The sequence below is a fragment of the Tenebrio molitor genome, chromosome 6 (genome assembly GCF_963966145.1).
Source record: "Tenebrio molitor chromosome 6, icTenMoli1.1, whole genome shotgun sequence".
In the NCBI taxonomy this organism is placed as follows: Eukaryota; Metazoa; Arthropoda; class Insecta; order Coleoptera; family Tenebrionidae; genus Tenebrio; species Tenebrio molitor.
In genome coordinates, this window is record NC_091051.1 from 19,637,523 (window position 1) to 19,660,002 (window position 22,480).

Below are 22,480 nucleotides of genomic sequence, written 5' to 3' on the forward strand. Positions count from 1 at the left end.
AAACATTATTTTTCCGATTTGTTGTCAAAAATAAATTTTAGATTAATCAGATTTTTTTCTTTGTGTGATATTGTGTGAGATATTAATGAATCTGTAAATAATCACTGCTTTCTTTATGTTCTACTAATGCAGATACCATCAAAATATAACAAGTAAGTACTCTCATTAATACGACAGCTGTGATAAAATATTATCATAATTTTTGGCAAATTTGAACTTAGAAGTGTTTGTACAAAATATGGTATAATATGTTTTTTAAAGTACAAGTTGGGAGAATTGTTGCAAACACTTTATTATTATTTCAGGCTCTGAGTTGACGTCGTTGGGGATTACATTGTAAATTAACCCGTTTTAAGTAAGCCATTGATTTTTGAAGGAATGATCGTTTAAGACGCGTTGTTGACGTCTTGTTCATACTCGTAAACAAGATAAGACTGCTAGCTATTGTTTATTGGTTAATTAAGATTATTGAAATGAATCAAACATTTTTTCCGACTAAATGAGTGAACCCAATACCAAAATTCATCTCAAGTTGCATCTTTAAAGGAATTGTTAGTGCTGAAGACTTTAGCATCATCGATTCATCGATATAACAAACATAAAAAATTTGGGCTTAAAATGAACCTTGAGGTACTCCAAAATTGACGGAATATGAACAGGAAAAGAGAAAGTCAATTAAAGTCCTCGTCGAAAAATAGTCAATTTTGACTTAAATTGTAAATCATTTTACAATAGGAGAGAAAATCGTCTTATAACTACCATAAATAATTCCATAAATAAATAGGGGCTGTTACTTTACCTGATGTTTGCTCTTCCTTGAGTCGGCACTGCACAACAAAGGGGCAATAAAGTTAGAGGGTATTATGGTAGTTATAAGACGGTTTGCTGTCCTATTGTGAAATGATTTACAATTTAAGTCAAAATTGACTATTTCTAGACGAGGACTTTACTGAGAAAGAATTACTGTAGCTTAATTATAACCTTTTGATCAATATGGTCAAAAGCTTTGCAAAAATCAACACATATTTCTTATTATTAACTTAAAAGTTCAAGTTTAAAAAACCAGTACTAGATACGAACTATTTAGTTACTAACTTGTAGAATAGATATAGGAGAAAATTACTATTTCACACATTTTTGAAAAATGGAAAATAGATACAACATTCAACAAAACCTGAATAAAATGGTATCAAGTTTACAACTTTTTGAGGAAAAGCGGAAACATGAATCTGCTAAGATCACGCTACAGGCGCTATCAAATTTGTAACTTCAACAAATTCATTTTAATGTGGTTTGTAGGGTGCGGAAGAACAAAACTAAAGTTTGATAATGTGTCTAAGGCTTGGTTTATTCACCTTCAAGTAACTTTATTTGAATGGTAATTACCATGGATCTACCAATAGCAGATTCTAAATCATAGCAACTACTGGCCAGATAAATTTACTTGAAAGTGAATAAACCGGGCCTTAATCTTTGACTACATTTTTATTGAAGTTTTCTTATACATATAGTTGACCTCAACAGAATATGATTGAATAAATATTTAGTTAAAATAATCTCTTGCAACAATTTCTTAGGGAATCTTTAACGAACGATCTTTAGTTTTGAATAATAAAAAAGTGTTTTTTTTTAATTTGGCTTAATTATCACCTTTGAACTAACACTTCCTGAGATATCGATATTTAAAGGAGAAAGGAGGTTGGAAACTTGGAAATTCCAATTTTACACCGAAATTTCCACAAATAATTCTTTGATGATAAAATATCATTTAGATGGCTATCCGATTTCCTTTCGAAATGCTCAACTGGAAATAAAAATATTCTCATTATTCTAAATTTCTGGCACTCACTGTATTTACTTGTCATTTAAATAATTTAAAAACAAGTTCTAGATAATTAAATTTGTCTTGTAATAAATCATGATAACAGAATGTTCAAATAAACGATAACTTCGTTGAATTTAGATATCAATCAACGCCTTCAAAAGTTGAAAGAACTCTAATATCTGAAGCGGATAGATTATTTTTTAAAATCAGCAAATATATCGAGAAAAATATTCTACACATTTTTGATAGGAGAGGAAATAAATAATAGTACGTTCTTCAACGAGCGTATAATGATGGCTATTACTCAAGTGGATGAAAATTCCAACCCGAGCCGTAGCCGAGTGGTGGAATTGCCCGCGTGAATAATAGCCATCATACTCGACTTGAAGACTATACTTTCTCCCACGGCTATACCAAGAAAAAACAATCTGAGAATTGAATTGAATTTGATTTTTAATCTTTTACAATAAAATTGTGCATCGTTTAGTGGTTGCTGCGCGATGCGGGACTTACTGTTTACAAACGCATCCGATTGGCGATCTGCAGTTGTAGAATGAAAATACGAGGGACGTGATTGGTCAACAGCCGTGGATTTCAGTATATTCTAACACGGGGCGTGGAACTGATATCATTCTTTCATTAAATATTCAACAAGAATGCATTCATTTTTTAATAGTCGTGGAGAAATACATATTATTCAATTTGTTTAATAGTTATTTATTGTATAAGTGTTTTAGATAGCATTTTATCCACGCAAGAATTTTTAACCGCGAGTGCGAACGCACGAGCGTTTAATATTCTTAAGTGGATAAAATGCGACTAAAACACGAATGCAATATAACGTTTTATCCACAACTACAGCGATTTAAAATCAGAATCGCCAAAATTTTATCTCATGTCATCAAAAAATGATTTGACATTACACTCTGACAGCGGATGTCACCTCAAAAATCATTGAAATTAATTAAAAAACATGAGAGGTGTTGAATAGTCGCTATTTATTTTTGATTGTTTATCGACTCCATTTGTACAAAACGCTGTGCAAGTGGGTGAAAATGGAAGAAAGTGATCCTGTTCCTGAGACAATTCTTGAGGAAGCTGAAGAAGCGACTCGCCAGTTATTGCCTGCGAAGTGCAGGGAACATTATGAAAAAGTATTTTCAGAATTTAATGATTGGAAAGAAGAACGGGGGGTAATGACAATAAATGAGGAAGTTCTGCTATCGTATTTCTTAAATTTGAAGAAGAGGTATGCAATTTCATCCATGTGGTCGAAGTACTCGATGCTGAAGGCCGCTATAAAGGTCTATAAAAACATAGACATTGGAAAATATAGTAAGCTCATGGCCTATCTGAAGAATCAGTCAAGAGGATACAGGCCGAAGAAAGCTGAAGTATTGGAAAGAACACACGTGGAAGAGTTTTTGACAAGGGCTTGCGATAAAGAATATTTGATGATCAAGGTAATCTCTGTCATTACATAGACATTGTAGATAATAAATTTTGGAATATGTTAGGTTGCATTAATAATGGGGGTGTCTGGTGCCTGTCGATGCTGTGAGCTGACAAATTTGAAAATCAGTGATGTAGAAGACACGGGCGCATACCTGACTGTTTCGATACCAGATACCAAGACGGGCGTTTCACAAAAATTCACAATTCTAGAAGAAGGATTTTCTATCAACACTGTGGAGAAGTGTAGGAAATACATGTCCTTACGTCCGAAAAAGTTATCCATTGAGAGATTCTTTTTACGATACACTAAGCAAAAATGTACATCGCAACCTGTTGGAATTAACACTTTATCGAAAGTTCCTTCAATAGTTGCTTCGTTTTTGAATCTGGCGAACGCAGAAGCTTATACCGGCCATTGTATGAGGCGCACTTCAACAACTTTACTGGCCAATGGAGGTGCTAATCTTACAACAATTAAACGACATGGTGGGTGGAGGAGCTCCGCCATAGCAGAAACTTATATCGAAGATTCTGTATCTAATAAGCTTGATATCTCAAGGAAAATCCAAGGTTCTCCTGGTACTAGTCTTTCCTTACTAGAGACGTCCATTGTTCCTACAACTACTATTCGTTCTGGAACCGATAACAACTACAAGCTTCTTATTAATGGAAACGAAGTGAAATATGATAAAACAAAAAACGAAATGTCTATTAATGTAAATGTTAATGTCAATATTAATAATAAATAGAATGCGATTGATTTAAGATTGTATTTTTTCATTATTCCACTAGTGGAATAAAGTGCTTTCATTATTCCACTAGTAGATAAAGTGTTACTTTATACGGTTCATAAGTGTGGATAAAACTTCAATTATAAGGTAATTGTGGATAATAGTTATTTATTGTATAAATGTTTTAGATAGCATTTTATCCACGCAAGAATTTTCAACCGCGAGTGCGAACGCACGAGCGTTTAATAATCTTAAGTGGATAAAATGCGACTAAAACACGAATGCAATATAACGTTTTAACCGCAATTACAGCGATTTAAAATCAGAATCGCCAAAATTTCATCTCGTCATCAAAAAATGATTTGACATTACACTCTGACAGCGGATGTCACCTCAAAAATCATTGAAATTAACTAAAAAACATGGGAGGTGTTGAATAGTCGCTATTTGTTTTTGATTGTTTATCGACTCCATTTGTACAAAACGCTGTGCAAGTTGGTGAAAATGGAAGAAAGTGATCCTGTTCGATTGATTTAAGATTGTATTTTTTCATTATTCCACTAGTGGAATAAAGTGAATTCATTATTCCACTAGTGGATAAAGTGTTACTTTATACGGTTCATAAGTGTGGATAAAACTTCAATTATAAGGTAACTGTGGATAAACTATATTTATTTTATTTTTTCAAAGTTTACATTTACATTTATTACTCGTTTAATACTTGAACTGTTCACAAATCAGACGATGCATGCTTTGTAACTGGCAACCAACTGTTTGGCTTTTCCAACAGCAGCATCTGCGCAAGCTGTGATGAGTCCTATTTGTTCTTCTACAGCTGCACGGTCAGTTTCGATTTCATCATTAATCAAACCGGGAACAGCTTCTGTCTTCTCCTGAATGGTCGCAATCACACCATTGAGGCAGTCCTCATCGGCTTGACCGCAGAAAATAATCTCTTTTTCCTGATCAAAAACTGTTTTCCCAGTTGAATCAGCCAGTCCAGAACTTTCTGTATAGATTAGAGTTAATGCCTCGTCAGCTTGATTGTTGACGCAGGTGTCCACCGCGTCTGAAGTTACTTTCTCTATCAGTTTTGAAGCAGTACGACATTTGCTTGATCTAACGCTTTTAAAAAGTTTTCCAATCTCTTCTATTTGTTTCTGGGCAGCTGCTTTTGTTTCAATGGCTGCTGTATCTACTTCCACAGCCAACTTGGTGTGTTCCAGAAAAGCTCCATTGAGATTGTCAATTGTGGCTGTCCTTAAAAGATTAAGCGTATCTTCTGCATCATCCACCAAATCAGATTTGCAGACCTAAGAAAGAAATGAAATATTATATATGATACAACTAGTCTTTACAATTCTTACATTGCCCAAAAACAGAGCTGCAAGAGCAAAAAACAAGAAGTTTTTGTACATGGTGTTTGTTTGTCAGAATCTGTGACTGCAGTGGAATGAGTTACAACACCTTTTATACTATTTCTGAAGTGTCATAGAATTTGAATTATCACACCTTTGTTGATAAACATTATTTTTCCGATTTGTTGTCGAAAATAAATTTTATATTAATCAGATTTTTTCTTTGTGTGATTCCTGAGATATTAATAAATCTGTAATAATCACTGCTTTCTTTATGTTCTACTAATGTAGATACCATCAAAATATGACAAGTAAGTACTCTCATTAATACGAAAATTGTGATAAAATATCATAATTTTTGGCAAATTTGAACTTAATAGTGTTTGTACAAAATGTGGTATAATATGTTTTTTAAAATACAAGATGGGAGAATTGTTGCAAACACTTTATAATTATTTCAGGTTCTGAGTTGACGTCGTTGGGGATTACATTGTAAATTAACCCGTTTTAAGTAAGCCATAGATTTTTGAACGAATGATCATTTAAGACGGGTTGTTGACGTCTTGTTCGTACTCGTAAACAAGGTAAGACTGCTACCTATTGTTTATTGGTTAGTTAAGATGCTTGAACTGAATCAAACATTTTTTCCGACTAAATGAGTAAACCCAATACCAAAATTCTTCTAAAGTTGCAGAACATCTTTAAAGGAATTGTTAGTGCTGAAGACTTTAGCATCATCGATTCATCGATATAACAAACATAAAAAATTTGGGCTGAAAATGAACCTTGAGGTACTCCAAAATTGACGGAATATGAACAGGAAAAGAGAAAGTCAATTACTGAGAAAGAATTACTGTAGCTTAATTATAACCTTTTGATCAATATGGTCAAAAGCTTTGCAAAAATCAACACATATTTCTTATTATTAACTTAAAAGTTCAAGTTTAAGAAACCAGTACTAGATACGAACTATTTAGTTACTAACTTGTAGAATAGATATAGGAGAAAATTACTATTTCACACATTTTTGAAAAATGGAAAATAGATACAACATTCAACAAAATCTGAATAAAATGGTATCAAGTTTACCACTTTTTGAGGAAAAGCGGAAACATGAATCTGCTAAGATCACGCTACAGGCGCTATCAAATTTGTAACTTCAACAAATTCATTTTAATGTGGTTTGTTGGGTGCGGAAAAACAAAACTAAAGTTTGATAATGTGTCTAAATCTTTGACTACATTTTTATACCGGGTATCAACCACCAAACCTGGCCATAGGCACATTACACATATTAAAATAATATATGAGTTGCTATGAAACATATTATTGTTTCGTCAAATTTGCCCAATAATTGAGCATAATACTGCTCTGTGATCGTTCTTCCCTTTTCCAAATTTCAGAAGTATGTATTTCTACTTTCTACGTTACCTACATCAAAAGTTTCCTGAATTCCTAATGGCATTGTTTGTACGAATGATAATTATAGCTGTCAATATGACATTACACAATAATATATTTCATAGCAACTCATACAGGGTGGAACAAAAGAATCAAATATTGGCTGTAACTTTTTAATTTGACAATTTATGAAAAAATGTTTAATATAAAAGTTGATTGGTGTATTATCTTGCATCATCTGGTCTTTCTAGTTTGTTCCTATTTTCTTTTGTTTCGCTGCTATGGCAACTAACTTTGGTTTTTTAAATAGCACCCATACATTTTTTGTGTGATTTTCAAACAAGCGTATCTTTCTGTATTCATAAATATAGTTTTGCCATTATGGGGCAAAAGAATAAAATTTAAAAAAACAAAGGTAATAAAATTAACTTACTAAGTAATAAAATGCAATATCAAGAATGTTGACAATTTTTGTTGAATGTCATGCATGATAATAAACCAAACAATTTTTATATTAAACATTTTTTCATAATTTTTCAAATTAAAAAGTTACAGCGATTATTTGATACTTTTGTTCCACTCGGTATATTATTTTAATATGTGTAATGTGCCTATGGCCAGGTTTGGTGGTTGATATCCGGTAGAAGTTTTCTTATATAGTTGACCTCAACAGAATATGATTAACTAAATATTTAGTTCAAATAATCTCTTGTAACAATTTCTTAGGGAATCTTTAACCAACGATCTTTAGTTTTGAATAATAGAAGTGTTTTTTTTTTTGCTTAATTATCACCTTTGAACTAATACTTCCTGAGATATCGATATTTAAAGGAGAAAGGAGGTTGGAAATTCCAATTTTACACTGAAAGTCCCACAAACAATTCTTTGGTGATAAAATATCATTTAGATGGCTATCCGATTTCCTTTCGAAATGCTCAACTGGAAATAAAAATATTCTCATTATTTCAAATTTCTGGCACTAACTGTATTTACTTGTCATTTAAATAATTTAAAAACAAGTTCTAAACAATGCAATTCTTCTTGATGATAAGAGATAACAGAATGTTCAAATAAACGATAACTGCGTTGAATTTAGATATCAATCATCGCTTTCAAAAATTGAGAGACACCTAATATGTGAAGCGGATAGCATATTTTTGAAAATCAGCAAATATACCTATCGAGAAAAATATTCTAAACATTTTTGATAGGAGGGGAAACAAATAATAGTACATTCTTCAACGAGCGTATAATGATTGTTATTACTCAAGAGGATGAAAATTCCAACACGAGCCGTAGCCGAGTGGTGGAATTGCCCGAGTGAATAATAGCCATTATACTCCAGTTGAAGACTATACTTTCTCCACGGCTATACCAAGAAAAAACATTTTTTGAGAATTGAATTGAATTTGATTTTTAATATTTGGCAATTAAAATTGTGCCTCGTTTGTTGGTTGCTGGACGATGGCGATTTATTGTTTACAAACGCATCCGATTGGAGATCTGCCGTTGTAGAATGAAAATACGAGAGATGTGATTGGCTGACAGCCGTGGATTTCAGTATATGCTAACACGGGGCGTGGAACTGATATCATTCTTTCATTAAATATTCAACAAGAATGCATTCATTCTTTAATAGTCGTGGAGAAATACATATTATTCAATTTGTTTAAACTATATTTATTTTATTTTTTCAAAGTTTACATTTACATTTATTACTCGTTTAATACTTGAACTGTTCACAAATCAGACGATGCATGCTTTGTAACTGGCAACCAACTGTTTGGCTTTTCCAACAGCAGCATCTGCGCAAGCTGTGATGAGTCCAATTTGTTCTTCTACAGCTGCACGGTCAATTTCGATTTCATCATTAATCAAACCGGGAACAGCATCTGCCTTCTCCTGAATGGTCGCAATCACACCATTGAGGCAATCCTCATCGGCTTGACCGCAGAAAATAATCTCTTTTTCCTGATCAAAAATTGTTTTCACAGTCGAATCCGCCAGTCCAGAACCTTCTGTATAGATTAGAGTTAATGCCTCGTCAGCTTGATTGTTGACGCAGGTGTCCACCGCGTCTGAAGTTACTTTCTCTATCAGTTTTGAAGCAGTACGACATTTGCTTGATCTAACGCTTTTAAAAAGTTTTCCAATCTCTTCTATTTGTTTCTGGGCAGCTGCTTTTGTTTCAATGGCTGCTGTGTCTACTTCCACAGCTAACTTGGTGTGTTCCAGAAAAGCTCCATTGAGATTGTCAATTGTGGCTGTCCTTAAAAGATTAAGCGTATCTTCTGCATCATCCACCAAATCAGATTTGCAGACCTAAGAAAGAAATGAAATATTATATATGATACAACTAGTCCTTACAATTCTTACATTGCCCAAAAACAGAGCTGCAAGAGCAAAAAACAAGAAGTTTTTGTACATGGTGTTTGTTTGCCAGAATCTGTGACTGCAGTGGAATGAGTTACAACACCTTTTATACTATTTCTGAAGTGTCATAGAATTCGAATTATCACAAGTTTGTTGATAAACATTATTTTTCCGATTTGTTGTCAAAAATAAATTTTAGATTAATCAGATTTTTTCTTTGTGTGATTCCTCAGATATTAATAAATCTGTAATAATCACTGCTTTCTTCATGTTCTACTAATGTAGATACAATCAAAATATTACAAGTACTCTCATTAATGATACCTGTGATAAAATATTATCACATTTTTTTGGCAAATTTGAAATCAGATGTGTCTGTACAAATGTGGTATCGTGCGTTCATTTAAATTGATCCTCAAAGTTGGCGTTGGAGAGTCGATTGAGAACGCACCACTCGCACTCGTGTAAAAGCGTTAGATTAAAACAGCTGATCCGTGATCCGTTATCTGCATAGTGCGTTCACAATCGAGTTTTTAACGCCAACTTTGAGGATAATTTAAATGATCGCACGATTTAATATATTTTTCTACTTCGGTGTCACAATGAGCATTTTGTGACATCGAAAACAGTTTCACAAAGATCAATCTTATAGTATCATTTCTAGTGATTATTGAATGTGGGGTTGGTATTGATACTAAATTTCAGTGTTAAATGTGATGTCATTTGAACCTGAATCCATGTTTTGGATCAAAATAAACTATTAAGGGGGTAGATTATTATTGCACATAATAACATTTATTTCATACTGTCGGTAGATGTTCGATTACATCATCAATTTGAGTCCGGTAGGTGAGTTATAACAGTATCAGAGCCGGAAACTGTCACTAAGCAACACCTACCGGACTGTTTAATTTTTATACATCAAATCTGACATTGAAATAGCTATTTACGTTACAAGACCGGTAGTAACGTTTTTATGGACGAGTTAGTGAATTACAGGTCGAGCCCGATAGGGCGAGACTTGTAAACTAGCGAGGCCATTTAGCGTCTACCAGTCGTGTGACGTACAAGATTTTTTAGTATACTGAGACAATTATTCAAAAGAAAATAAATTTAAATAAAAAAAATTGGTTTTGAAAAAGATTGCTATGCCTTGTTACTATGATAACAAACGATTCATCAAAATCATCAGTCTGTCGAAGTTTTTCATGTGATTTCTTTCATTTGCGCTAACTTCCTTTAATAAAATAAATTCTCATAACAAAACCGAAGCAGAAGTCAAGTTTTCTTCCCAGACCACCTTTTGGAGAAAGTAGATAGTGTGCGATCAAACTTATTGCCCCCAAAATCATCGGGAAGTTATTTGACAGAGTACAGGTTGTTCTACAATTGGAGAGTACGAAATAATGTTGTTTGGAATTTGGATTGATCAAAGGGTAATGCTTGCCTTTAGGAAACCATTTCAATGATATAAGTAATTGTACATTTAATTTTTATATAAATAAAAACCAATAAATCTGACAAATTATTTGACATTTCCTACCGGCCGTCGTGTAAAGTAAAACGGACTAAACCATAAACATGTGTATACCGGACTCGTCGTCAAGGCAGTAGACACTACTGCCAGCACAGTATACTAAAATGTTCTAAAAAAACAATAGCAACGGCCGTTGCCGCAGGAAAAAAGATGATGCTATTTTCACAGTATAATATGATTTTTTAATTTTTGAAATAAAATAATGATGCACAAGAAATTTCCAGCATGAAATAAATAATAGTATATTATGTTATTCGGAGCAAAAATGAAGTTTTATGTGCTTTGGCTGGTTTGTCTGCCTCACTGCGTTTGGCAGCCAATCTACCAGCCGCAGCACATAAAACTTCATTTTTGCTCCGAATAACATATACTATTTTTTATTCAAACCTTCATAACAAATTATTTAAGATATGTTAAGAAACCAGGTAGGAATTTCAAATGATTTAGCTAGTTTACTTTACAGCCGCTCATCAGCGGAGATAATAACTTCACGGACGCCCTCAGCGGAGATAATAACTTCACGGACCCTCCTCAGCGGAGATAATAACTTCACGGACGCTGGTCAGCTCGTTAGATGCCATGACAATGAAGTGATACTTTAGCATAATCAATGCAGCAGTGCAATGTCATATTTTACAGAAACCGTTTTTTTCCATAATTCAAAATAGGTTATCCGATATAACGTACTGTAATGAAAGAATAATTTCACTTGTAGCAACTCTAAAAAATTTTCGAAATGATAATTGTTTTAATTATTTTTATTTGGAAATTAAAAAATGCAGGATGTATTGCCTCCGTCCGCTAAGCGACACAAGACTGATTTAACAGATAACTTGTCTAAGAAACTATTATTTTTAAAAATTTTAAATTTACTTATAAATCAAATTGAAATACGGTTTAAAGAAAGTTGCAAGTTCTGTATTCGGATATATTAATTTTTGGTAATTCACCGACAGTTAGAGAAATGATAGAATTCATTTATAAAAATGATATCATTTCCGTTGTTCCGGAAATGTATAAATTGTTTTGTTTAATTGTATCTCTCCCGCCAACATCAGCATCGGTAGAAAGAAGTTTTTCGGCATTAAAACGTGTGAAATCCAACAGTAGAAATACAATGTCCCAATCCCGTTGAAATAATTTGTCGGTTTTAGCGATTGCACGAGGGTTGCTTAAAGAATAAATAAAAGACGAAAATTTGTATATAAAAATTCTTGATTTTGCAACGACAAAATCGCGTAAAATTGATTTAATATACAAATATGAATCGGTTTTTATTCAGAAAATTATTTAGTTGTTTTTGTAGGTAGTTTGTTTTATGTTTTCAGAGTTTAGTTATTGTTTTTTTTTTTTAAATTAGATTTAAGGGTTTTATTTTAATTTTGAGAAGTTTATTTTTGTTTTCAGAGTTTTATAATTTGTTATTCCAATTTTTAGAATTTATTTTGTTTTCTAATTTTTAGATTTTTTTTGTGATCTACCCCCGAACCTGACCTTTTCCTATATCCTATTTTCCTATTTCCTTTCCTGGCAAGAATGCTCTAGACTTCCTCGTGGTTCTTGTAAGATTTAATTTTTGTGATTAATATGTAACTTGCACTTGTTAGTTTTACTATGTAACATTTTTTAAATTATGCACCTACATTTGTTACGCGGATGCCTATCAAAATGTTAAATTAACTAATTAGAGCTTTACCGATCTATCCATGTTCGGCCGACCTATATTCGCGGAACACGAGCCTTCACTGTATGTATACGCTCGCAGCTGGCGTAATAGAACCATGGCCTCCTAGATCAAAAGAGACAAAGCGTCTCTTACCAGGCCCGTCGCATATTTAGTTCAACGCATTATTTTTGTTTTCTAGAGTGCGCCACAGTAAGTAGCCTTATTGGTTGCCTACAATCAATTTCAACTGGTGACATTGGTGACCGAGTCCACACAGTCCATACCTCGATACCTCATATGAATTAAATATTCATTACTTTTTATAAAACAAAAAAAAATCTGCTTACAGCCTTTAAAATAAAATACCATTAATTAACAATCAATTTAATTTTAACAGTTTTCTTTTTTTAGTATTGATACATTTTTTTTAAATATTTTGAGTGTGTAAATTACAAAAATTTATCAATACAGGGGGAATACATTTTTTCATTATTGTATCGCAAACTATACCATAATGAACACTACATTGAAATAAGGATTATGAAGCAAATATGAACTCAAAACGTTTTTTAAAATAAAATCAACATTTTCTTTTGGAAGACTGGGAAGGATTTCTATCATAATATCCACCACAAATTCTATTAGGCCTACAAATCTTTCGTTGGGATAGTTCAATTTTCCTCGGTCTTGATTATAAATTAATTCTAGCAAAGGGCTCGTTTTTTCAGGAGAGGTGTTCCGTAACGTTGATAAGCACAATTCACAATTGTTCACAGATTCTGCAACTTTCGTTATAAGATAACCACATAAAAAAGCTGTAGCTGCCGATTCCATTTTAAAACTATTAACTTCAAAACCATCATGTACAAACACAGATAATTTTTCAAGTTTTTCAATTACAATTTCGTTCAAAGTAATAACAATTTCATCAGTGTCATTTGAATTTCGAGGTATTGCCAGTTTTGCATTACTAATGTATTCAGTGTTAGATATTATGTTGCTGTTGTTTACGCTTTTTATCAAACCGCTTTTCAAAATCTGTCGAAGTGCATGTTCAGCTGCCCTACAATCTGTGAGGTCATTTGAACCACCGCGGAGTCGAACGTTAGAAAATATTGATTCTACAGCCTCGGAACTGAAATTTCTTGTTAAAACATAAAAAAAATTTAGGTCACTAATTAAATATTTGATACATAGATACGTGCTCTTCGCAGTAAAAATTAACGCTTCAGCAGTTTCTTTTGTTAAGCCTTGTATACCTGCTTCAGCTGAAGTGGACTGAACATCATTTATATAATGTGGGAATTCTTCATTTAACCAAAGAAGACGTACATCTTCAATGTTAGTATATGGAGCAGTATTAACATCCCTTTGATGAATGTGTTGTGTTTTATTGCTAACATCATGGATTTGAAAAAACTTATACATATTTTCCATATATTTCACCGTTGCAGAACAATCCTTGAAATAAGCGAATTCTTCTCCACCATGATGAGCAATATATCGTAGAGCCGCAGTAACTGGCGGTGAAAATATTTGAACTGCTAAACGTACTTTCATTTTTTCTAAATTAGATGGATAAATATGTTTTTTCGTTAAATATCGAACTGGTTTAATTATTAACTTTTCTTGAATTCCTAATAGTTCTTTCAGATAATTTGCTAAAAATAATTCCATATGATGAAGCCATATCATGATCCAAAAATAAATTTCTACCATTTTTAAGTGCATGACAATAATCGAAACTCATAAAGAATTTAAGTCCAGGATTATAAGGATGAGCAATAATATTTTGAAGCATTCCATTTCCAAAATGCTTGAACAGGGCAACGTGATTTTTATGGTTATCTCCCACGATTCTAATAACTTTAAATCCACAATCAGCTAGTAATTTTAAAACATCTAATGTTAACTTATACAACTCTTTACTATTTAGTAGCCTGTGGAAGTAATAACTTGCTGGTATAACGTACTTTGTTGAAAGTCCATGAACTACATAACAAAGAAGTTGATTTGCAATAACCGGTTTAGTTCCAATTTTGTTAGATGATTTATTAGTGACTGTCTCTAATCCAAATATACGATGTTCTGCTTTTGAATAATAAACGGATTCCCTGATTGCCATATCATCCACTACCAAAGAACACACTTTTTCCGGGGCATTCAAATTTTTAATTTCGCATATAAGACGATTCCGAATTAAGTCTTCATTTCCAATGCCAAAATATTTTTTCAATGTTGTTTTGCAAGGTAGTTTAAATAGTGAATTCTTGGGAAACTCATAACCCTTTGGAGAACAAAATCGCCATGCAATGCACTGACGAATGGTCATTTCTGACCATCTTGGATTTTTTTTATTATAGTTTTTAATTTGATCTAATATTAATATTGCCCGCGGATTCATGTTGTTGGCATCTGTTATAATTTGTTGCATAGTACATAGCCATTTTGAGCTTTCATGATTTTTCTCTTTTTTAATTTTTAGCTCTTCTTTCAAGCGATTGCACCGAATTTGTAAACGTTTGCATTTTTGTGCCAAACAATGCTTTGTGTAATAGAGATCTTTTATTTCCGAAGACGTCGTGTTAGTTTGAGTACCCACATCACAAAAATTTTGATATTCCTCGTCTAAATTTTCATAATAAGTTAAATTGTTAGAAACATTATCAACTTCATAATTGATATGCTAAAAATGTTATTACAAGATGGTAAGATTATATCTAATAATATATTAAATATACTTTGAATATGGAAGGTATTGCTCCAGGAATTAACATGCGCCGTTTGGTTGTGGTCAGAAAGCTATCTGTTGAAAAATGTTCACCACAAACGACAGAACTTTCAGTAAAACATTCAACATCTGTTGAAAAACAAAACGAAATGGGCGTTTTACTAAAAAAAAAAATCATAGAGATTGTACTACCAGCATGATTGATTAAAGCTTCTTTCCATTGTAAATTCAGTTCTAAATTCGCGGGAAAACAGTGAAACGAAGTTTTTTTTGTTAATCCGGAAGAACTACAGTCAAGAACGCAACATTTTTTAATTTGCGGCATTTTGTTGTGCTATTAATATATATTTCAAATTGACAACCACATTGGCAAATGGCTTGACATGAACAAAGTAGATCAGAGACTCAAATGGTTTCAAAATTTAGTGTAATGTTGGTTGCATTTGTAAAATGTATGTTCCATAATAATTTAATAGATGGACCTACAGTACAACCCCTTTATGTCAAATCCAAAAAACAGACATTTTGCGAATGCGACGGGCCGGGTAAGAGACGCTTTGTCTCTTTTGATCTAGGAGGCCATGAATAGAACAAAATTTAAAAAAAATAAATGCAATGACGTTCAAATTTAAAAATTTAATGAATAACGGTTGAATTTCGACCGCTCGGCGACCTCTTGTTTAAATTAATCTTATAATGTTATCATTATTTGTTGTTTACTTCTTAAAATGAGTTTCCCGTGCTGAATAATTAATTATTATCATCATTATTTGAAAAAAATCTAAAAACCTAATTTAAAACTAGAATCACTGACAGTAACATTAGTTCCCTGGAGGGCCAGGAGGGCCAGGTGGGCCTGGTGGTCCAGGTGGCCCCCGTCGTCCACAAGCTCCCCGTTTTCCCGTATCTCCTTCCGGCCCTTTAGGTCCTTGTTCACCGGGAGGCCCTGCTAATCCTCGACCACCTGGTGAACCAACTTTACCAGTATCTCCTGGTGGTCCTGATGGTCCTGCCAATCCTGGAGGCCCATCCGGGCGTTTATCTACGTATGTACTTGTATTTGATGGCGGCGTAGACGTGGGCCGCTGAAATATCTTATCAATATAAAACCGTTCAGTAACCCCATCTTCAGCCACATCTGTAAAATAATTATATATAAATAAAATATGTACATGTAGAATAATAATAATATTATAAATATTAAATAATTGTTACCTAACAAAACTGGACTAATATGTGAAATGCATATAAACAATACCCAAATGTCCTTCCACATTTTTCAATACATTTTTCTAGAACACATCCTGCATGTTGCTTTAATATATCATGTAAAAAAGACGTAAAATCCCAATAATATCCCTGTAAAATTGCAATTATATTTTATGGATTTATTTTAATAAATAGTTGTTTCAAACATTATTCACTATACAGGGTGCGTCCTAAAAAACGCCGCAAGTCATATCGCCCTTATTTATGGCTTGATTTAAATTAAACAAAAACTGGAATAAATCACTTTAAAAGCACTATAAGCACAATATAGACTTTTTTTTTCAAAAAGTAATTCAAGGTCAGATGATAATCAACTTTGTTTTTTCAAATAGCTTGGTATATTTTTTTATTCCGATTTTGAAAGAGACAATTTTTCTGAATCCAGTGATATGCCGCATGTTAGAATGCGCTTATTAGAAACCGAGAAAATAAATAAATAAAATAGCATTATTAAAAATGTTTTCCTCGAAAAAAGTCACGTTACTATGGAGAACAATCCTAAACGCAATATTTATTACACGTTCTGTCATATTATTTTTTGTTTCTGTTCTTCAGAAAGTATTGTTATTGCGTTTAGGATTGTTTTCCATAGTATACCTGATTTTTTTCAAAGTAAAACTTTCCAATAATCCAATTTTAATTTATTTATTTTCACGGTAACTGTTAAATGTATTTTAACATGCGGCATACCGTTGGATTCAGAAAAATAACCTCTTTCAAAATGGGTATAAAAAAAATATACCAAGCTTTTTAAAAAAGCAAAGTTGATTATCATCTGACCTTGAATTACTTAAAAAAAAACAGTATATGTTGTACTTATAGTACTTTTAAATTGATTTATGCCAGTTTTTGTTTTATTTAAATCAAGCCATAAATAACGGAGATATGGCTTGCGGCGTTTTTAAGGACGCACCCTGTATTTATAAATTTTAGTGAAAACAATGGTTGCTAAAAACAAAAATTAATTGATTCATTAAAATTACGTTACACATATGTAATTGCAAAAATATTTATAAAACATAGGTTTTATTATTTTATGACTTTTAGTTTAAATACAACCGGTCAACAACAAAGCAACTAATATACCTAATTAAGAAATGATGAAACCCTTGCCTTGCTTTTGGGTCCTGTTTCTTTGTAGTTTTCATATCTACCCTACTTTAACAGGTAAAGATAATAGATTTTTTTAAGTCCAATAACAAATCTTTCAATTGCAGTATAAATTTCTTTCAGATAAATTAAACGATGAAGATTCTAGCAAAGTTACAGAACGTTCGTTATTCGACAGTCTATTTAAAACGACACGTAAACCAATAGTAGAAGTGATAGATACAAGACCGGCGAAGGTGGGACCACCGGGGCCACCTGGGCCAAAAGGACCTGCCGGTGCATCCGGCCAACCAGGACCAGCAGGTCCACCAGGTCCTAAAGGACCAGTAGGACCACCGGGACCAAAAGGAAATCAAGGTGTTCCAGGACCAAATGGACCACCAGGCCCACGTGGATTTAAAGGGAAACCTGGACTCCCTGGACCACCAGGCAAACCCGCGGAGGTAATACCAGGGAAGTAGAAATTTTTCAACTTTCTTTTTAATTTAAATCAGTTTCATACATAAAAATTAAATTAAATGTTTGCTAAAGCAGGAAACAATTCGCGGAGGTATGTATGCTACATTATGCACAACTCATCTTTTACCCGAAAATTGGAAAATATACCTTTTCTACTCCTATTGTATAGGGTGTTTTTTTAAATTTCACCTCAAAGTAGGCGTTGAAGAATCGATTGTGAACACACTATACGGATTACGGATCACGGATCAGCTGTTTAAATCTTACGTTTTTACACGAGTGGTACGTTCACAATCGACTCTTCAACGCCTACTTTAAGGTGAACGTTAAAAAACACTCGATATAATACTGTAATTACTAAATTATTAAAGTGTTTTTCGCTAGATAATAGGGTTCATAACCCACGACCCGTTGAATAATAATTTCAAATTCACAATACATAACTAGTTTATGAAGTCTAAGTATGCAGAGTAATAATTTTAAAATGTCAGTTTCAGTTTGTCTAATAATGGAACTTACTTATTATCAATTTCTCTTCATCGCCGTAGAAAACGTATAGCATTCCACTCTCGGATAATGGCTATTAGTCTCTCGAATGAATTACGCCATTTACCATTAACTTCACGAGTATAGCCATCATTATCTGCTCGTTTAATAATATACTATTAATGGCATTTTTGCGAAAATCAAATCGATTTCTATGGCAATCATATTTTATGTAACAGTAATTTGTCATGTTTGTCATGTTCTTCGTTCAGTTTCGGTGATTTGAAATTGTGTTTAAAATATCGGATATAGAACCAAATTGCACACCGCCAGACATAGGAGAAGAAAATTAATGGATATTAAATCATTCATTAAAAAAAGTACACAAAACATGCAATTTAAGCATTTTCTTTCAACCCAAATAGAAAATTTTCTGAAACCAAAGTTAACATGTAGTTATTTACCAACCGAGTGCGAGAAGACATTTTTCGCTTGAGCGCAATATTTGAGGCACGAGCGACGAAGAAGCGAGTGCTTCATTTGCGTAAATGTGTCGAATTCGTCTTCGCGAATCGAAGTTTGTACAATATTTTTTGAAACGAACATTTTGTCTGTTTCGTCGTGTAGTCTTTGTGAATAGATGGCGCTTGCCCATGCGCTTGTCAAGATGTGAATCGAATTAATAGCGATTTATGTTCATTTTTTCACAATTTTCAACATCCAAATTGGAAAAATGGCGTTTTGTAAACCATATTTTATTATTATCAAGTCAAATTATTTTCAGAATGCTCAAAAAAGCGAATGCTTTTTGGATGATTTTGAAGCACTAGTGCGCGTAATCTACGTTCGCGGTTAACTGTTGCGGTAGCGAAATGTCAGTTTGAAAGTAGTCAGTTCAAAAAATTATAATCGACTGAATTGTAGGTCCCTACTGGCGCGATTTCTTTGAAGGAAAAATACCGGTCGATGCGTTACCTGACGAATCTTCAGAAGAATCCAAGACCTACATAGGTCAAGTTTATTTGAACGGAACGGGGTTAGTTGTTGTTCAAATTTACCCTGGGGAAGAAGAAGTTAGCATACCCTATGACACCATCAGTGAGAAGTCTGATAAAATGGTGAAAGTGAGTTACTTATCACTTATCAGTTAAAAGTTTAAAAAAACATATGTCCTTCATATTTTCTATACCTATAGCATTTTTGGAATAATATACCGGGACAGTTTTTTAACTCTGAACATAGTCCTTACTTAATCCCTATATTCAGTTTTAAAAAACATAGATCAATGCATGTATTTAATCAGGTAACCAACGTTACGTTAAAATAGCTATTTGACAATAAAAAAAAGTCAAATTGTTTGAATTATTATCGTGATAAAACAATAGTATATTGTATATCAAGAGTTGAAAATGAAAGATTTCACACGAGTTTGCAGAATTGAGCCACAAGCCGTAGGCGCGTGGCTTAAGCAAACGAGTGTGAAATCGAATTTTCAACACGTGGTATACACGATATTTTTCCGACGACCACAAAAAAAACGCTAATATTCGGTATTCCTTCAAACTTCAAATATTATTCGACAGAGCTGCGGACAAAACATACATTGGTGGCCATGGTTACTACAACTGTGTGCAATGATTTCATTGCGCACAGGCTAGAAGGTATCTGATTGGCTAACCAGTTTCATTGCACACGGGTTCGCTATTTGCATGCAATAGCCAACTTTCAATAATAGTATTAATAGTTATTTGTGCGAATTTACGCATTTTTCATAGTGGTCGTCGGAAAATTAAATTACCTACACATAAAGCATTTATACCATGTCAATCAGAGCATAAGAAATGTGCGTGACGTTTTTTTTCAGTCACTTATTCGTCAGTTTCATCAGTCGGAACACTTTTTAACATTATTTCAAAATTTAGCAACTGCGGAGCGTCAGGTATAAATTGGTTGCCTAGCAAATGCTCTCAATGCATTGATTTGTGCTTTTTAAAACTGAACATAAGGAATATGTTCAAAGTTAAAAAAATATCCCGGTATATTTAAAAACATTATATGTACTGCAGATTCTTTGTGGTGCAAGTGAAAACTACAAATGGATTAAATATGATAAAAAACGAATAAACGAAATGGTTAGTGCAAACGACGAATGGCAACCTGTTATTGGAGGCTACGAAGATAAAATAGATTATGAAGGCGATTACTACATTGGACGAATAAAATCTAAGAACAAATACCGTATAGGAAGAATTAATACATTCTTCAATAAAAGGGTCAGCTTTTACTTTGATGTAAATGGCCGAAAAGTGACTGCAAATTCTTGTGATGTACTAATGTATAGAAATAAAATTAAGTATCTATCATAGTAAATGAAACTAGGATACTTTTACAGGCTTTTTTTTATAAATATAATTCATTTAACACCTCTCCACTTTCCTCTCAGTAGATGTCTATGGTAGAAATGCTTCAACAAATACAAAAACAAGACGCAAATAGGATATCTCATTGTCATTAGAATTACTCATTAACTCATTATTAAGAATCAGACAGGTAACGATTAGTCAATCTACCAGGATGCTCATGTCTTTATTTGCATTAAATTTAGTAATAAAAAACAAATACAGTGAGCGGCAAAAGTATGTAATAAATTCTTTAAAATTAAACAAAAATTAAAAAAAAAATCTTTGGACAGGTCAATTTTAGTTTATAAAAATACATATTTCCACCCAGTTGTAGCCTAGGTGTTAGGATGCTCTGTGTGTAATGGTTCTTGCGTTGCGTTCTCCTTTTGGCAGGGCTTGTAATTGGGCGTCTAGCCTGTTAGCCTTCAATATTAAAAATAATAATACGTCATCGAAATTTTTTTAAATGGAAACCTTCTATTTTTTTATTAATTCTGATAGCCCTTTTAATTGTCTAAACGACAGTAAAAAAATGTGTTATCTTACATAAGGAAATTTTTGAGAAAAAAAAAATAAAGTTGGAAAAAATAAATTTTATAACGAACAAAAACAAGTCAAAAAATCAAACAGTTAAATGTTACTGTCAATTTCATTCGTATGTGTTATTTGTTTTACAAGACGTTTTCGAAAATGACTCATTTAACAGAAACACAACGTATAGAAATTTTAATTTTGATAAAGTGCGGGAATAATACTAAAACCGGAGGAATTTGATAAAGTTGTTTTTATCATGTTTACTTATTCCTTTTTCATAATAATCACAATAAATCAGTTAAATTAAAAAGTAATGTTTCTAACTACATAACCAGCATCATCAATTCAATGTTAGTTAACGCACAGCTTCAGTTAAAACAAAATATATTACTTTAGGTATGCTACAACAAGACGCAGTCGTAACTCCTTCCTTGATGAACATACTATTATATACTATTATAATACAGGTGTTTCTGAAATACGTGTGTTAATTTTAACTGGTAATAGAACTCGTCAAAAAAGTACTCGAATGTTTCTAAAGTTTTGTTTGTTTGTTACGGTGCGTGTTTGATCCATGTCGCAGCTGAGTAGCTGGCCGTAATGATCTGAGATGCAGCAGTGTATCATATGGCATCTGAATTTGGTAGCAGGCAACGAAGTGACCATGTAGTCTATAGCTGTACTTGTCCTTACCAAGTCTTCGCTTGTAGTCACTCTGGAAGGCTCGTTCAATGTATTGAGTATGCAGAAGGATTCGAAAATGTCTAGTAGCAACTGCTTGTTGATGGAGTGACTCAACTGGTCTATGTTGAGATCGCCGCAGAGGATTAGGCTTTCGCAATGTGTTGCTGCATAGGTGAGCATAGAACTGAGGCAGTCAAAAAATATCTGCAGATCACCAGATGGTGGGCGGTAAATATTGATTACAATGTATTTGCGATTGCTTATGGTCAATAATGAGCTTGCACACTCAATATGCATCTCTACAGTGCATTCACTTTTGTTTTAGACCAGAGTAGGCTATGGAAATTTGACGAGTTGTATGGTAAGACTGTGGCTGAATGACAATATACGTTATGTATAATATTTGAGGTTACACTTTCTTGTCAAAATTCATGACCATGTAGCCAAGCATTATCATTT

At 33.0% G+C, this 22,480-nt stretch overlaps 3 protein-coding genes and 1 long non-coding RNA gene across 5 annotated transcripts; 1 reads left to right on the forward strand and 3 right to left on the reverse strand.

Moving 5' to 3' along the window:
* The first annotated feature begins 34 nt into the window (after nt 1-34).
* On the forward strand, nt 35-20,788 carry LOC138132822 (uncharacterized). 2 transcript variants are annotated; one of them, XM_069050482.1, is made up of 5 exons: nt 58-152; nt 17,394-17,513; nt 17,580-17,907; nt 19,324-19,525; nt 20,468-20,788. In XM_069050482.1, exons 2-5 carry the CDS (start codon nt 17,444-17,446, stop codon nt 20,765-20,767), a joined length of 900 nt encoding a protein of 299 aa, XP_068906583.1. In that variant the 5' UTR covers nt 58-152; nt 17,394-17,443; the 3' UTR covers nt 20,768-20,788. The 2 variants fall into 2 exon arrangements, with proteins under 2 accessions (XP_068906582.1, XP_068906583.1); XM_069050481.1 differs by lacking the exons at nt 17,394-17,513; nt 17,580-17,907; nt 19,324-19,525; nt 20,468-20,788 and adding exons at nt 306-3,288; nt 3,343-4,529 and having other exon boundaries at nt 35-152.
* LOC138132824 (uncharacterized) lies at nt 4,667-5,532 on the reverse strand. The gene is made up of 2 exons (XM_069050485.1): nt 5,379-5,532; nt 4,667-5,324 (listed from the first exon to the last, which is right to left on the reverse strand). Exons 1-2 carry the CDS (start codon nt 5,427-5,429, stop codon nt 4,749-4,751), a joined length of 627 nt encoding a protein of 208 aa, XP_068906586.1. The 5' UTR covers nt 5,430-5,532; the 3' UTR covers nt 4,667-4,748.
* Nucleotides 8,435-9,302, reverse strand: LOC138132825 (uncharacterized). Its single transcript, XM_069050486.1, has 2 exons — nt 9,147-9,302; nt 8,435-9,092 (listed from the first exon to the last, which is right to left on the reverse strand). Exons 1-2 carry the CDS (start codon nt 9,195-9,197, stop codon nt 8,517-8,519), a joined length of 627 nt encoding a protein of 208 aa, XP_068906587.1. The 5' UTR covers nt 9,198-9,302; the 3' UTR covers nt 8,435-8,516.
* On the reverse strand, nt 12,715-16,408 carry LOC138132826 (uncharacterized). The gene is made up of 3 exons (XR_011160193.1): nt 16,293-16,408; nt 15,088-16,215; nt 12,715-15,032 (listed from the first exon to the last, which is right to left on the reverse strand). It is a non-coding gene; the product is annotated as an uncharacterized lncRNA (long non-coding RNA).
* Nucleotides 20,789-22,480: the final 1,692 nt, after the last annotated feature.

Excerpts from the sequence above, each read along its gene's own strand:
- LOC138132822 (XM_069050481.1), top strand. The coding sequence starts at position 2,881 with ATGGAAGAAAGTGATCCTGTTCCTGAGACAATTCTTGAGGAAGCTGAA. Across the intron at positions 3,289-3,342 it reads AAGAATATTTGATGATCAAG|GTTGCATTAATAATGGGGGT; the intron begins GTAATCTCTGTC and ends GGAATATGTTAG.
- LOC138132824 (XM_069050485.1), bottom strand. The coding sequence starts at position 5,429 with ATGTACAAAAACTTCTTGTTTTTTGCTCTTGCAGCTCTGTTTTTGGGC. Across the intron at positions 5,325-5,378 it reads CAGCTCTGTTTTTGGGCAAT|GTCTGCAAATCTGATTTGGT; the intron begins GTAAGAATTGTA and ends TTTCTTTCTTAG.
- LOC138132825 (XM_069050486.1), bottom strand. The coding sequence starts at position 9,197 with ATGTACAAAAACTTCTTGTTTTTTGCTCTTGCAGCTCTGTTTTTGGGC. Across the intron at positions 9,093-9,146 it reads CAGCTCTGTTTTTGGGCAAT|GTCTGCAAATCTGATTTGGT; the intron begins GTAAGAATTGTA and ends TTTCTTTCTTAG.